This window comes from Gobio gobio, assembly GCF_949357685.1.
Source record: "Gobio gobio genome assembly, chromosome: 9".
Classification (NCBI taxonomy): domain Eukaryota; kingdom Metazoa; phylum Chordata; class Actinopteri; order Cypriniformes; family Gobionidae; genus Gobio; species Gobio gobio.
The window spans coordinates 25,473,294-25,487,576 of NC_137115.1; the positions used below are offsets into that span (position 1 = coordinate 25,473,294).

General features: G+C 38.2%; 1 protein-coding gene across 1 annotated transcript; it reads right to left on the reverse strand.

Moving 5' to 3' along the window:
• Positions 1-2,870: 2,870 nt before the first annotated feature.
• Positions 2,871-12,339, reverse strand: LOC307131352 (extracellular calcium-sensing receptor-like; the record flags this gene model as incomplete). The annotated part of the gene is made up of 6 exons (XM_079824951.1): positions 2,871-3,784; positions 3,936-4,059; positions 10,524-10,751; positions 10,843-11,598; positions 11,677-11,965; positions 12,131-12,339. 6 exons carry the CDS (start codon positions 12,337-12,339, stop codon positions 2,871-2,873), a joined length of 2,520 nt encoding a protein of 839 aa, XP_079681077.1.
• Between the last annotated feature and the right edge of the window lie 1,944 nt (positions 12,340-14,283).

Consider the following 14,283-nt stretch of genomic DNA (forward strand, 5'->3'; position numbering starts at 1 on the left):
GCATGGGCTCGTCCATCGGAAACGGAACTGCCGGTCTGCCAACTGCGCGCGAGGTGCCCTCCGACGTGCGTCGCTCCTGGACCACCCTCCGGGGAAATGGCGGTGCTCTCTCTCCGGCCTCTCGCTGGTGGACCGCATCCGCCAGCTTGATCGCCTCCACCAGATCGAGGACAGTGGCGATCGATGACCACTCGTTCCACTACCTGATCTGCGGTGGGCTCCCCGTCCAGTAGCTAATGTTGAGCCAACCGGACGAGATCAGCGGCCTGGGCCCGCGCTGGCATCCGACCTTTAAACTCCCACTCATGGAACTGTTGCGCTGCGCAGATGGGAGAAAGCCCCAACCGGGCGAGGACCTCTCGTTTCACTTCCCTGTAGTCGTTCGTGATCACGGGAGGAAGGGAAAAATAAGCTCGCTGGGCTTCACCGGTTAGGAGAGGAGCCAGCGCAGAAGCCCAGTCTTCGATCGGCCATCCTTCCCGATTGGCCGTTGTTTAAAAAATTTGGAGATATGCTTCAACATCGTCGTGATCCGTCATTTTGGGCAGCAGCCGAGTCGCTCGTATGCGGGGGTCAGGTAGTGGAACTGGCTGGGCCGCCTGGGCATGAAGGGCGGCGATATCTTCTTCAGCTCTGCCCTGCCGAGTGGCCAGATTTTCCACGATCTGCTGCTGGCGGATGCTGACTTCGGTGAGGCGCTTCAGTATTTCCTCTATCTCCAACGGAAGAGAGAGCGCCGATCGGTGCTGGGGTGGTGAACAGAAAGAGAACAAAAATATATTTTAGTGTGGTGAAAACTGCAAACACTTGTGTGTGATTTCTCATGCAGTTGCCCACATTCTCCACCAGATGTCACGGGTGAGAAATAACACAACAAGGTTGCTCGTGAAAGTGAACCCCGGAGGGTGGATTTATTGTGAGTACTTTGGGGAATAGGTGCAAACGGTGAAACAAAGGTGCGTGCTGTCGTCGTGGCTGGTGGTCCTGTGAAGTCCTCGTGCTCGTGAAGGTGGGTGTCCCGCGTGCTCAATCGGGCTGTCGGTCACTCGCTGCCTTCTGTGAGGTAAGAGAAAGAGGATTAGTTCCAGCACGTTCAGCATGAGACGGGCGTCTCGTCAAGTGAGAGCGGCAGCGGCTTTTACAGCCTCTCGCTGATCGGGTGCAGCTGTGACCGATCAGCCCGTGATGAGGTCGTGCAGGTGCCGTGCGTTGGTTGCCAGGGCGACGCTGATATGCCCAGAGAGACTCGTCACAATATGTAGCAAAAACTTTTAAGTTGGCTCTTATTAAGGGACAATTTGTTTGCAGGCAGGAAGTCAGGACCAAACATATATTGTGCACAAACTTTAATAACTAAATCACGGAACAAGACTAAAACTAACATGAAACATACATCCACAAAACATACATGACAAGAGGTAAGGTTAAAGTGGTTGGAGGGAAAAGGGTCAGAACAGATGGATGAAGTTATGCAGAGAGTCTAAACCTTGGGAAGAACCATCTTTGATAAACTCCTTTGTCTGAGCAAAAGAGTTTATCATTTTACTAACTACACAGCGACTTGTATTTCTTAGTACATTACTTGCATTTGCCCCGGGAAGGCGTCCAGATATACGGTCGCAGGAGAAAGTCTTGATGGTTCCGTCCGATGGTTTTGCAGTTGCAATTGATTCCTTCCGTGATGAGCGAAGGAACGACGGTGAACTTGAATAGTTGCTTTGACTCCATCGAGGTTGAGGAAGTTGAGATAAGAGAGAAAAGAGAGAGGGAATCTGAGATCTCTCTTTTTAAGGTCTGGGAGTAGTCACACCCTCCTGAAGTAGACTGGACCAATGAGATTGTTGGGATTTCCAGGCGGGAAATTCCTCTGGAGATTTTATGGCTCTTTGTTTCAAGCATGAAATCAATGGGTCTGTGCCCATTTATACTCTAATTAATGCAACAAACACACATTGTCTCCTACGAGGACGTGACATACATGAAAGTGTAAGTCGTGAAGCGAGCATTAATTTGATAGGAGACACGACATATATGAGGTTACATGAAATAGTAAGTTGTTCATAAGATATGCATAAACAAAATAACATACAAGAGACACTTTACAAGACAGTTATACAGTATGTGTACATACTATGTCCTGGGGTGCTTGTTCATTTATAGACGGTTTGTCTATAACTTGAGGCAAAAGCGTGTGTTTTACAGGCTTTGTGTCTTTCCCATGTGGACTTTTCATGTGGCCACATTCTTTTTTAAAAAGGGTTATTTGATGGTAACCCTGGTACCGGGTGCTATTGGGGGAAGGTCTGCTAATAAGCATAGAGCATTTACAACATAATTGTTAATGTAACAGGCGATTATGTGTCTGATTCGCCTCAGTCGCTACACCAAAGTTTCGTTCCGACGCAGTGTCTCGTTCCCTTCTCAGGGAACAAGGATTATAGTCATAACCTGAGACATTCTGCAACACGTACATTTACTTAAGTTTTCATACACTAACACATTCAATGTTGACAGCACTAAAAACATTCCACTCTGTTTGTGACTTATGCTGCAAACTTGTTTCAAAGGATTATGTTAAACAAAACTACACTTTAAAACCTTAAAATTAATAGCATTTCTTCAAAAATAATCTGAAAACATTTATTCTGTTAAAACTGAGTTTGTTTATAGTTTATATAAGTTTGTCAGGGTCAATCTGGGACAATCAGTCTGGGTCAATCATACACACTATTTACAAATAAAATAATGGTATCATGGCCAGTCATTTACAGTATGCAAAGCTTTTATTACTGTTTTTATTATGTGAAATTACTATAGAATTACAGCATTACAATGCCAATATAGCCAATATTGACATGTTATCTTCTCTCTCAATAGGACTTTGACAGAACCTTTCCCATCATATGTTGTTTTGTATTTTGTTCAGGCTTAAGCAAGAGTATATAACATTTTGGTGCAAAAATGCAGACTAGTAAGCCAAAGCTTGAAGCTAAAATGGCAAATATCTCCACAGCTACAGTAAATTTTCCAGGTGAACTGACATAAGCTGGAATAAATGTGATCCATACAGCACAGAATATGATCATACTGAATGTGATGAATTTGGCTTCATTGAAGTTATCAGGCAGTGTGCGAGCCAAAAAAGCTAAAATGATGCACAAGATGGCAAGTAGACCTATATAACCCAGAACAGCCCAGAAACCTATAGTAGAACCCAGACTGCACTCAAGAATGATCTTTTCCTTATAATATTTCACATTTTTGTTTGGAAATGGAGGAAATATTGTTAACCAAAGCACACAAATTAGAACCTGTATAAGCGTAAAAGCAAGAACACTAAGTCGTTGTTGTACAGGCCCAAACCATTTCATGACATTACTTCCTGGAAGTGTAGCCTTGAAGGCCATTAACACCACTATTGTTTTCCCCAGAACGCAGGAAATACAGAGGACAAAAGTGATCCCAAACGCTGTGTGACGCAACATACAGGACCACTCTGTGGGCCGACCAATGAAGGTAAGTGAACAGAGAAAACACAGAGTCAATGAGAAGAGCAGCAGGAAGCTCAGCTCTGAGTTGTTGGCTTTTACTATTGGCGTGTGCTTCTGGCTGTAAAACAGGATGGCCACCAGCACAGTTAATCCTACTCCAAAGAATGAGAAAAAGACTAGCACTATACCCATAACTTCTGTGAATGACAGGAACTCTACAGCCTTTAACACACATTTATTTTTCTCAGCATTAGACCAGTATTCCCCTGGACACTGCTTGCAGTTATTTGAATCTGGAAAGGAAGTTTTGATCATTATAGTTACAAATAAAAAGAAAATTCTCTTTGCTAAGACATTGCATACAGAAACTGCTAGAGAAGAATGAAAACACAATGAAGGAAATAACTAATTATCTGTGAAACTGTGAGATGGGCTGAAGATTACCTGTCTCATTACTGATTTCTCCTTCTGCACATGGAATACAGTCATAACAGCAGGCAGGTCTTCCTTTTTGTGCAGCCTTCCTAGTGCCTGGAGGACAGCTCTCACTGCACACAGACCTTGGCTTCTAAATGGAAAAATACATTGTGCATAGCTATTTAAACTGACTCTTAAGAATATAAATTCATTTGAAAGTATTATTGAGAACAGAGTATTGCATATTTGAAACATTGGTAACACTTTATTTTAAGGGTCCAGTATAATGCATTAGTTAAGCATTAATTAAGGATTAACTTGTTCACAACTAAGCATTAGTTAAGCACAAACACACTAGTAATTAATGATTAACTTTACATTTTAAGGATTATGCATTAGTTAAACCAGTAATTCATGATTTGCTTGTTCACAATTTTGCATTAGTTAAAGGGGTAGTAAACCACGATTTCACTATTCTAACTTTAGCTAGCGTGTAATGTTGCTGCTTGAGCATAAACAACATCTGCAAAGTTACAACGTTCAAAGTTTAAAGCAAAGGGAGATATTTGCTTTTAAAGAAATCAGTTTCTAAGGACTACAGCAAACGGCCAGCAGGCGACTACAGACATTCCTCCAGGGTTGGTGACATCAACAGGCTCAATATTTACATAAACCCCTCCTCCGAGAATATTAAATAAGGGGGGGGGGGGTGAGGCCATTTTGTATCGCGGCGCTGTTGTGGTATAGTTAGGCTGGAGTGTTGTTGCCACGATGCCAAGGAAACGCTGTTATTTTCATCCGGATTGCAGGTCTGGGGTACTTGCTTTGTTCAGCCTTCCTTGTGGGACGGGGGTGCGTTGCAATGCGTTTAACATACAGCATGTTATATGCACGTGTGTATGAGACGGAGGGAAACAGGCGCGCGCGGGGCTCCCGCTGCACATCTCACGGAGGAAAACTTCCACCATCTTCGCGAGTTCAATGCCGGATTTGAACAACGTCAGCAGCGTGAGACAAACACTGCCAGTGCGTGGATGCACGACGCGCGCGCTGCACATTTCACGGAGGAAAACTTCCACCATCTTCGCGAGTTCAATGCAGGATATGCACAACGGCTTGTCCTGAAAACTGGATTTACAAACAGAAGCTGTTTACGGGCCACAACCTGTAAGTCTGATTTATATTTCATCGATGTGTTTTCCTGTAATAGGTTGTAGCAAGGAAGTAAACAGATGACAACGCTGTTCTGCAAGCCAGTCTGTTAAATGCTCAGTCATACTTAACGTTATCCGACGAACACCTAACGTTACAAACACTAAAGTTAAAATCTCAACAGCGAACTTGGCATTAGTGTAAATGATTCTTTGATTAGAGCTTTTATGTATTGTTTATCTACAGGCATGCTAAACATGGTTCTGTGTGTGATTTGGCTAACTTACTAGTAAAGCCAGTGTTTAGTGTTCGTTTTGGGTTAGTTCTTGCGACAGATATTTGGCTATAATCGTTCTAAAAATACAAAAGTAAAAGTGCCATTCAGTAGCGATCACTATAGATCCGCAGTCTTTACTCTTGAGGAATGAACTGGTTCTGCTCGATCATCTTCACTAAAATGTTCTGGGTCTGATTCGGGCTCAGATTGGTATGGTTTTATTGACGCCATTGTTTCTAATACTGCCAAAGCACAGTCTACCGGTAAAGGTAAGGGGCGTGACGTTTCCGACAAATGTGCACTAGGCGGTTAGCGAATCACAACACACTGGGCCAGCTAACCAATCTGAGCCCATTGCGTATTTTTGAGGGACTGGCTTCATACAACCCGGAAAGCATCAGACCGTTTTACAAGGAGGGACAGAGCAGTGTAGAATAAAGGTCAAATATATGAAAAATAAAGATTTTTTTTTTTTAAACGAAGCATGAACACATGTTACAGTGCACCCCACAAACACAATCAAGCCTTCAAAAGAATGTGTTTTACCACCCCTTTAAGCATGGACACAATAGTAATTAATGATTAACTTAACATTACAGTAAGGGCATATTAGCCATTATTTACAACTTAATAAGCCATATGTTATTTTTGTGTAGCGATGTAATTATATTGCTGTGCCATTCTGTTAAGTTAATTGAACAATAAGCTAGTAACCTATGTTTAATTACTGCTGATTTTGCAGTTATAAATTGATAAAATAATGTAGTAAAGACAATTTGACCCCCTATTCTGAAGTGAAAGTTTTATCCTCATTAATTATGGCACTTATTGAGTAATATTTAAGGTTATTGACCAGAATAAGCCATTAATTGAGCCTAACTACCATTAATACATTCATCTTACACGTACAACATTGACATCACTAAACATTTTGCTGTTTGTTACTTCTGCTGCAAACTCGGTTCAAAGGATTACGTTAAACAAAACTACACTTTAAAACTCTAAAATTAATAACATTTCAGTAATCATTTAACCATTATTTGTTATGTAATACTTATTTTGTTTGCCGTGGGACATAATGACTAGAAAGTACACCAAAACGCTACATAAATTCACAAAATACACCAATTTAATTTGTTCACTGTAATCCACATCTTTAGAATCCATACGATGATCTTTATCCAGCGATCTTCGTCTTAATGTTCAACAGCGACCGTAAACAAATCCCGCGCACGTTATGAATTCAAAAATCTCGTTTTACGGCAGTGATACCAAACGCTCATTGGCTCTCGCCTGCTTCATCACAGATTGCGACATGCCGTGTTTTAGTGTTTGAATGAGAAACCAAACGCGTGCGCCTTCAAATAGTGGAGTGAAGCTTAAATTAAATAACTTAAATTCTCTGTATCGCCAGAGAGGACTCTGACTGCAACACATCGTCATTTGGACTACTATTGGTACCGGTTTTGACATTTTCACAATAAAGAAATTATTGTGATTACACTTTTGTTATGTTTTTTCTTTATAAGTTCACCCTAACTTTACATACTTTTAAGAAATGGTTATATGTAGGTTTAGAGGTTTGAGTGAGATTAGTGGCTCAACATATAATTTTAATGCTATTGTGGCAGGATGAGTCACATCATCTTATTGGTTGGTTGAAGTGTAGTTGGTGGACCAATTGGGTGATAGTAACTGCACTAATTAGGGACCCTTATTTTGACGGGTAGGTATGCGTGTGACTTGGGGTGCTTCTCTCTCTCCCTCTCCGCATTTCCGTTTCCGTTCCATTTTCCATTCAGCTTAATTTAGAGCGGAGCTGGTGGCGTTTGGCATTGGCAAGTTGTGGCGCAGTTCACTTGCAGGAACAGCAGCGAGGGCAGGTGTGTGTGAATACTGGTCACTAGATCGAGCTGCGGCACCGGTAGTGAGTAACCATACAGCTGTTCAGTGTTTGACATCAACCGTAAGTATGCCGCTCTTGTCTTTCATATTTGTTGTTTTTGAAATTTTTCTAATTCTTATACTCCTTGGTTAAAGGGAAAGGGGAACATTTAAGTCTGGTTCCTAGCTAGTGATCTCAGGAGACGCAGCTGCTGTTTTGCTTACGGGTCTATTCTGGTTTTGATCGTGTCATTGATGGTCATTTGGACTGTGTACTGCTCTGCTGCTTGCGAGTCGTCGGGCTGTTAAAGTGGGCTTCGGATGTGTGTCCGCAAGGATTATCAGTTAAGCTTTTGGATATAATTTTCTTTGGATGTAATTTGTTTCTTTGTTGTTATTTTCTGGTTATTTGTCTTGCTTTTGATTATTGTATTTTTTATTCTATTATTGTACTTGTACTTGTGTTTGGTTTTGTTTATTTTCCTTTTTTTGTATGTATTTGTTGTAAAAGTTTGTTTGTTTTTTTATTATTCCTTGATTTAAGGCTTTAGCGCCATTCAGGTGCTGGTTATTTGTTTGTTTTGTAGGCCTATGTGGTGTCCTCTGGAGGCCTGAGTGTCAGAGCTGCGACAGTAACTGTATAATTTTGGTGTTTGGCTTAGTTTTATTAATTGTAATTGATTGTTATTTTCTTTAATGTTTTTTTCTTTTTTTCCAGGGCCAGTGAGGTCATGTGTGTGGAACTGGGGAGGCTAGCTGCTTCATTCTGCGGTGTTTCACAGTGTGCTGTGTGCTGATACAACTTCCCTTTGGTGGGTGTGCGTGGTGTTTGCTTTTGTGTGAATTGAGGTGGGTTTTGGATGACCTCCGAGTTGCAGCTGGCCTGCCTGGTTCCCACTAATCCTGGCCCTGGGTATTATAATTCTGCCATTGTGGATGTGTTTGTGGGAGTTTTAATCAGCGCTTGTGATTTTTATAATAAATTCTATTTTTGTATTGCTACTCGCATCTCTCTCTTAATTCCTTGCCTTCAGTTGGTGAAACTTATCTGTGTGTCTTTTTTTGGGGGGAGTTATTTTCCCTGGCCTCCCACCAGGGTGGCGTAGTCGGATAAAATTTAAATGGTGATTAACATCCCTCTCCATTCGAAATATATGCCACACTATATTGTTACTAAAATTTAAATTTTCCCAAACATTTCTGCTCATTAAGTTGTATTATCATTTTTTTATTCTCTGTTTGTTATGTTTGGGTTTAGGGATTTAACATGTATCTATAAAATGGTAAAAGGGAAATTGTACATCTCTTTTTATGATATAAAATATATTTTAAGCTTTTTTTTTTCTCTGTAAAATCATTATACGTTTGTTTAAATGTTAACGTTACCTTTCACCATTTATCCAAATATACAAAAAAAAGTATGTTTTGTGTCTGTAAAAGCTGCTTATTAACTTATAGGCTTAATTATTGGCTTATACTGGTCAATAAACTTAAATATCACTCAATAAGTGCCATGATTAATGGGGATAAAATCTTCACTTCAGAATAGGGGGTCAAGTTGTATTTATTAGTACTGTATTAATAGTAGTTAGGCTTAATTAATGGCTTATTCTGGTCAATAAACTTAAATATCACTCAATAAGTGCCATAATTAATGAGGATAAAACTTTCACTTTAGTACTGTATTAATGGTAGTTAGGCTTAATTAATGGCTTATTCTGGTCAATAAACTTAAATATCACTCAATAAGTGCCATAATTAATGAGGATAAAACTTTCACTTCAGAATAGGGGGTCAAATTGTCTTTATTACACTATTTTTGCAATTTATAACAGCAAAATAAGCAGTAATTAAACAATTACTAGCTTATTGTTCAGTTAACTTCACAGAAAATACACATAAATATAATTACATCGCTACACAAAAATAATATATGGCTTATTAAGTTGTAAATAATGGCTAATATGCCCTTACTGTAATGTTAAGTTTATCATTAATTACTATTGTGTCCATGCTTAAAGGGATAGTTCACCCAAAAATTAAAAAAATTCTTTCATCATTTACTCACCCTCAAGTTGTTCCAAACCTGTATGAGTTTCTTTGTTCTGCTGAACACAAAAGAAGATATTTAGAAGAATGTTTGTAACCAAGCAAATAGAGCAACTATTGACTACCATAGTAGGGAAAAAATACTATGGTAGTCAATAGTTGCTCTATATACAAACATTCTTCACTCTATCTTCTTTTGTGTTCAGCAGAACAAAAAAACTCATACAGGTTTGGAACAACTTGAGGGTGAGCAAATGATGACAGAATTTTCATTTTTGGTTGAACTATCCCTTTAACTAATGCATAATTGTGAAAAAGCAAATCATGAATTACTAGTTTAACTAATGCATTATTCTGGACCCTTAAAATAAACTGAGAAATAACTGAAATATTTAGGGCCACAAATTATTTAAAAAAATCAATAATATAAAAAAACTTTACAGAATTCACAGTGTATAGTATGTGTACAGAGCAACAAGACCACACAGAGACGCCAACAAAACTAATCTAAACCTTAATCTAACCTAAATCACGGTTTGTTGTTTGTGCATCAGACACTCACATGCTTACTGTCCGACTCTGGTAGGTCACCAAAATTGCGCTCTTCAGAAACAATCGCAGAATACGACAGAGCTCGTGTTTTAAAGCAAAGCACACTGGAACGAACAATTCACTAAAAACTCAATGTGATTCTCTATTCTCTTTGATATGTCTAATGCAATCAGCCTGGCTTTCTTTACATTAGCGCTGTTTTGGACTGTTTGAATTTCGATTACCGGATCAAAAACTTTCCCAGAGTTTAACGGCTTAAAATGGCCTGATCACAAACCGAGAAGCAGAAGCGAGTTAAAAGAGTTAGAATGGAAATGTCCTCCTACCAGGGTTACAGCTGTAGATGCTCAGTGTGATTGTGATAAACTCCAGACTTCTAACATCATCTAATTGCGTGACGAAAATTACGTTAATGACGCAACGTAAGGCGCTAAGGACTTTAAATTAATCGCATGCATTAACGCTTTAACATTGACAGCACTAATATATATGTAATATATGGAATTATACAGAATACATTTGTACATTTTCTGTCTTGAATTTGAACAGATGCAGTATCATGAGGAATGGTGTAAGGCATGGTTTAGATAAAAAAATTACACGTGTGGCATCCTTTATGTCCTTTCTATAGGTCTGCAAGTATTTCGAAATTTTGCTCCCCCAGTAGGATAAACATTGATAAACATGTTAATGCCATTTACCTCCAGCTGTCCTCCCGTCCAGATTATGTTTTCAGTGTTAAGCACAAAGCGCTGGTCAGGGGGCAGTGAGGCATCATAGTATCCTACTGGTTTAAACTGGATTGATCCATTAGAGTCCTGCTGCCAGTTAACGACTTCGTATTTAGCTACTACACCACCAGTGCTGTCAAACCATACACGATCTTCCATCTTAACAGTGAAATTTACCTTTTTTAGAGCCTCAACTGCCTATTGAGAAAAAAAATAATGTTAACACTCTTAAACAGAAATGGGTTATTATCTTGCTCCTACTTGCTAAATGTACCACTCATTTTTTTACCTGCTGTGGTTGTATTCTCAAGTATTTTTCACAACTCCCCTTGTCTTTACATTTGAGTAAATTGTGTAGTGAATGAGCCACAGCATATACTGCTTTGTAGACGTTGCTTGCATATCTTTGTTCAGGTATATCTTCATTGTAGTTTCTCAGCACAAACAGATCCTGATATACAGTGCAACTTGATGCATATTGAGAAGAATATGTCTCAGTCTGTGAGCATGGAAAAGCTGTGTCCCAGAATGTTTTTATAACATAATCTGAAAAGCCTTCAATATAATTTTTTTTCACTGCAAAACCCAATGACCCTCCCAGCACATGGAAACTGTTTGGAATGAGCAAACTCTTTGCAGTTATCCATGACTCTACACCAATCATTTGGAGGCCTGTTATATTTTGAATGCTTAGCTGCTTTAATAGTATGTACATCTCAGAAGTGGTAAGAAATGCAACAATTACTTTTGCCATGCTTTTTTTAATTGTCTCTACCACTTTTTGGAGTTTGTCAGGCTCTGTTCGGTAGAATTTCACAGAGTACTCCACACAAATCCCCTCCTCCTGGGCTGTATTCAGAAATATTGCCATTCCATTGTTTCCGTAGTCATTGTCACTATTCACAGCTCCCACCCAGGACCAGCCAAAGTGCTTCACTATGTATGCAAGTGCTCTGCTCTGGTGGTAATCACTAGAAATAGTCCTAAAGAAAGAAGGGTACTCTTTCCTATTACTGAGACATTCACATGAGGCTGCATGACTTATCTGAAACAGAACAAGAAACAGTGATATAGTACGTCATCATTATAGAGATTGTTATGTTTTGCTGTTATTGCTCCTTACCACTGGAATTTTAAAAGGTCCTGTAGTTCTGGACAGAATCACTGTGGCAGAAGACTCTGTTTCTCCTATGATAGCATGTATAGGAGATTGTCCATTGCAATTGTCTCCTGCAGAAAATTCTGGACCATTCATTAATGCCATTGTTGCACTCATAGAAGACAGTCGTGAACCACAGCTATCATAGATATGGTAGCCAATAGAAATATTTGGGAGCAAATTTTCACTTCTGTTAATCTCCTCAATGGCAAAAATCATTGTCTGAGCCATCCTAAAACCTCTTAGATTCACACTGTGAAAACATTAAACAAGTGAACGGGTAAATACAATGGAAAAGTAGAGGGTATACAGCATTTTTACTTTTTTAACTCCATAATATTCAAGATAGTATTATATATTATATCCAGATATTATTATATAATATATTGTATATTTTCAGTGTTGAATTGTAACAAACCTGGAGCATGATATCAGCTGAGGTTTTTTTGTAAATTCAAATGAAGGTAATGTCTCTATACTCCGTATTGGAAAAAGTGCTCCAATAGTTACATCTCCATTCTTGGAAAGCAGTGGGTATTTGGGGTCTCCCATCATTCGGCAAAGAGACTTTTCTGCTTCTGTATTGAGTTGATGGAAAAGCAGAAGTGTGTAAAGAAAGAGAAGCATCACAAAGGTTGAGCTCAACTGAAGATATCAAATGCAAGTGATCTGATTCAGTATTTGCACATTTATAGACATCATTAATATGGATGAATGAGTGTGATTTTAGCCAATGACCTCATTAGGCAGCACATAAGCAGGTCGAGCAAGTCAAGCAGGGGTGAAATAGAGTCGAGCTAATTCAACCGTCTGATTTTCTGAAATTATCAGAAAGCAGTAAATTGTAAAACTGTTTATCTTGGAATATTCAGTTTTTGTTGTAAACCTGGATTCATATTATACATCTATTAAGTCTTTTAAAGCCTTCTCAATCTATCTCACATTTTCTTTGATTTTATACTGATACTTTTGTACTTTCTCTCTTGGTTGCTTGTTTATTTCTGAAAGTATATTTTGGCATTAGTAAATGTTTCACTTGCTGTATGGAACTTGCATTAGCTAATGTTTTTGTTTGTTCTGTTTTCAGTAAATTATAAATCACGTCCCTACAGTTTAGGCACCTTCATATTAAAACAAAGCAAAGCAGTAATTCAGTCAGGACTACTTTGTCAAGTATATTATTACAATTGTATTATACAGTTAGTGTTGGCGGTATGGTTCTGTTCTAGGCAAAACTCCCCACGCCTGTCCATGCAGCCATGTCTGGACAGAGTGGGGGGCGAGCAGCAAGTCAACCCCCGAACTGGGTTACAGAACAGAACCAGTATATACATACATAATTACAGTTCACAATTACATGAGTGTAGACAGTACAAATATATGATAGAAAATGCTTGCAATGTAGTGAACTGTACGGAAAAGAAATATAGTCAGATGAATGATTTTTCTTTTATAGGGTTTGGTCGATGTATTAACTGTGTCTCTGTTGGATTTATGTTTCAGAATTGCAAACTATGGTTAACGAAAATCATGTGTATGGCATGTTTGGTGTCTGCAAAGTTGTAATCTAAAGATCTGAATGATTGTGTATATGATATGTCGATACCTGTGCAACATATTAGTATTACAAGAATCTTTAATAGTTCCTTAACCCCTAGGAGTCTGAGCTCTTTGGGCCCTTTAGAGGTTTTGATATGCTCTTACATTTGTGTTTTTTTTTTCAGTTGCTTATAAACACATTAATGGCAAAAGTGTAATTACACTGTATTCAGCACAAACTGAGTTACCATAATATGTGAGCAACATGTATGTAAATGCTTGTATTTTTGAGAGAAAAAATGTTTATGCACGGTTTTTGAAAAAACTAAAAAAATTGTTTTAAAATGAAGGGGTAACACTTTATAATAACGTTCAGTTGTAAGTCATTTATAAGTGGTTAGTTATTGATGAACTACTCATTTACAAAACATTCATAAATGATTATCAAGTTATATGCTAACATTTTATGTATGTTTTGTAAATTCCGTTACAAGTCATTTACAAGTGATTAGTAAATGATTAACTAATAATTTACGAAACATGACTATGCGTTCATAAATGATTAATAAGTGAAATGTTAATTATTTTACGTATGTTTTGTAGATTCAGTTATAAACTATTTACAAGTTATTAGTTAATGATGAACTAATAATTTACAAAACATGACTGCATTTCATAAATGTTTAATAAATTGTTACATTTTTTGTGTTTTGTAGATTCAGTTATAAACTATTTACAAGTTATTAGATAATGATATACGAGTCATTTACAAATCATGACTATACGATCATAAATTACTATTAAGTAATATGCTAACGATTTACAAATGTGTCGTAAGTTATTTTAAAAAAAATAGCATATCATAAAATAATCAAACAGATCCTTAGTAAATGGTTATTAAGTTACTAGTTAATATATTATGAATCACTGAAATGTAAACGTACCATTATCTCAATAAACAATTGTTAATCATGAACACAAATGATGATCAAACCATTAGTAAATGATGAGTATATAATTTATTGATGCATC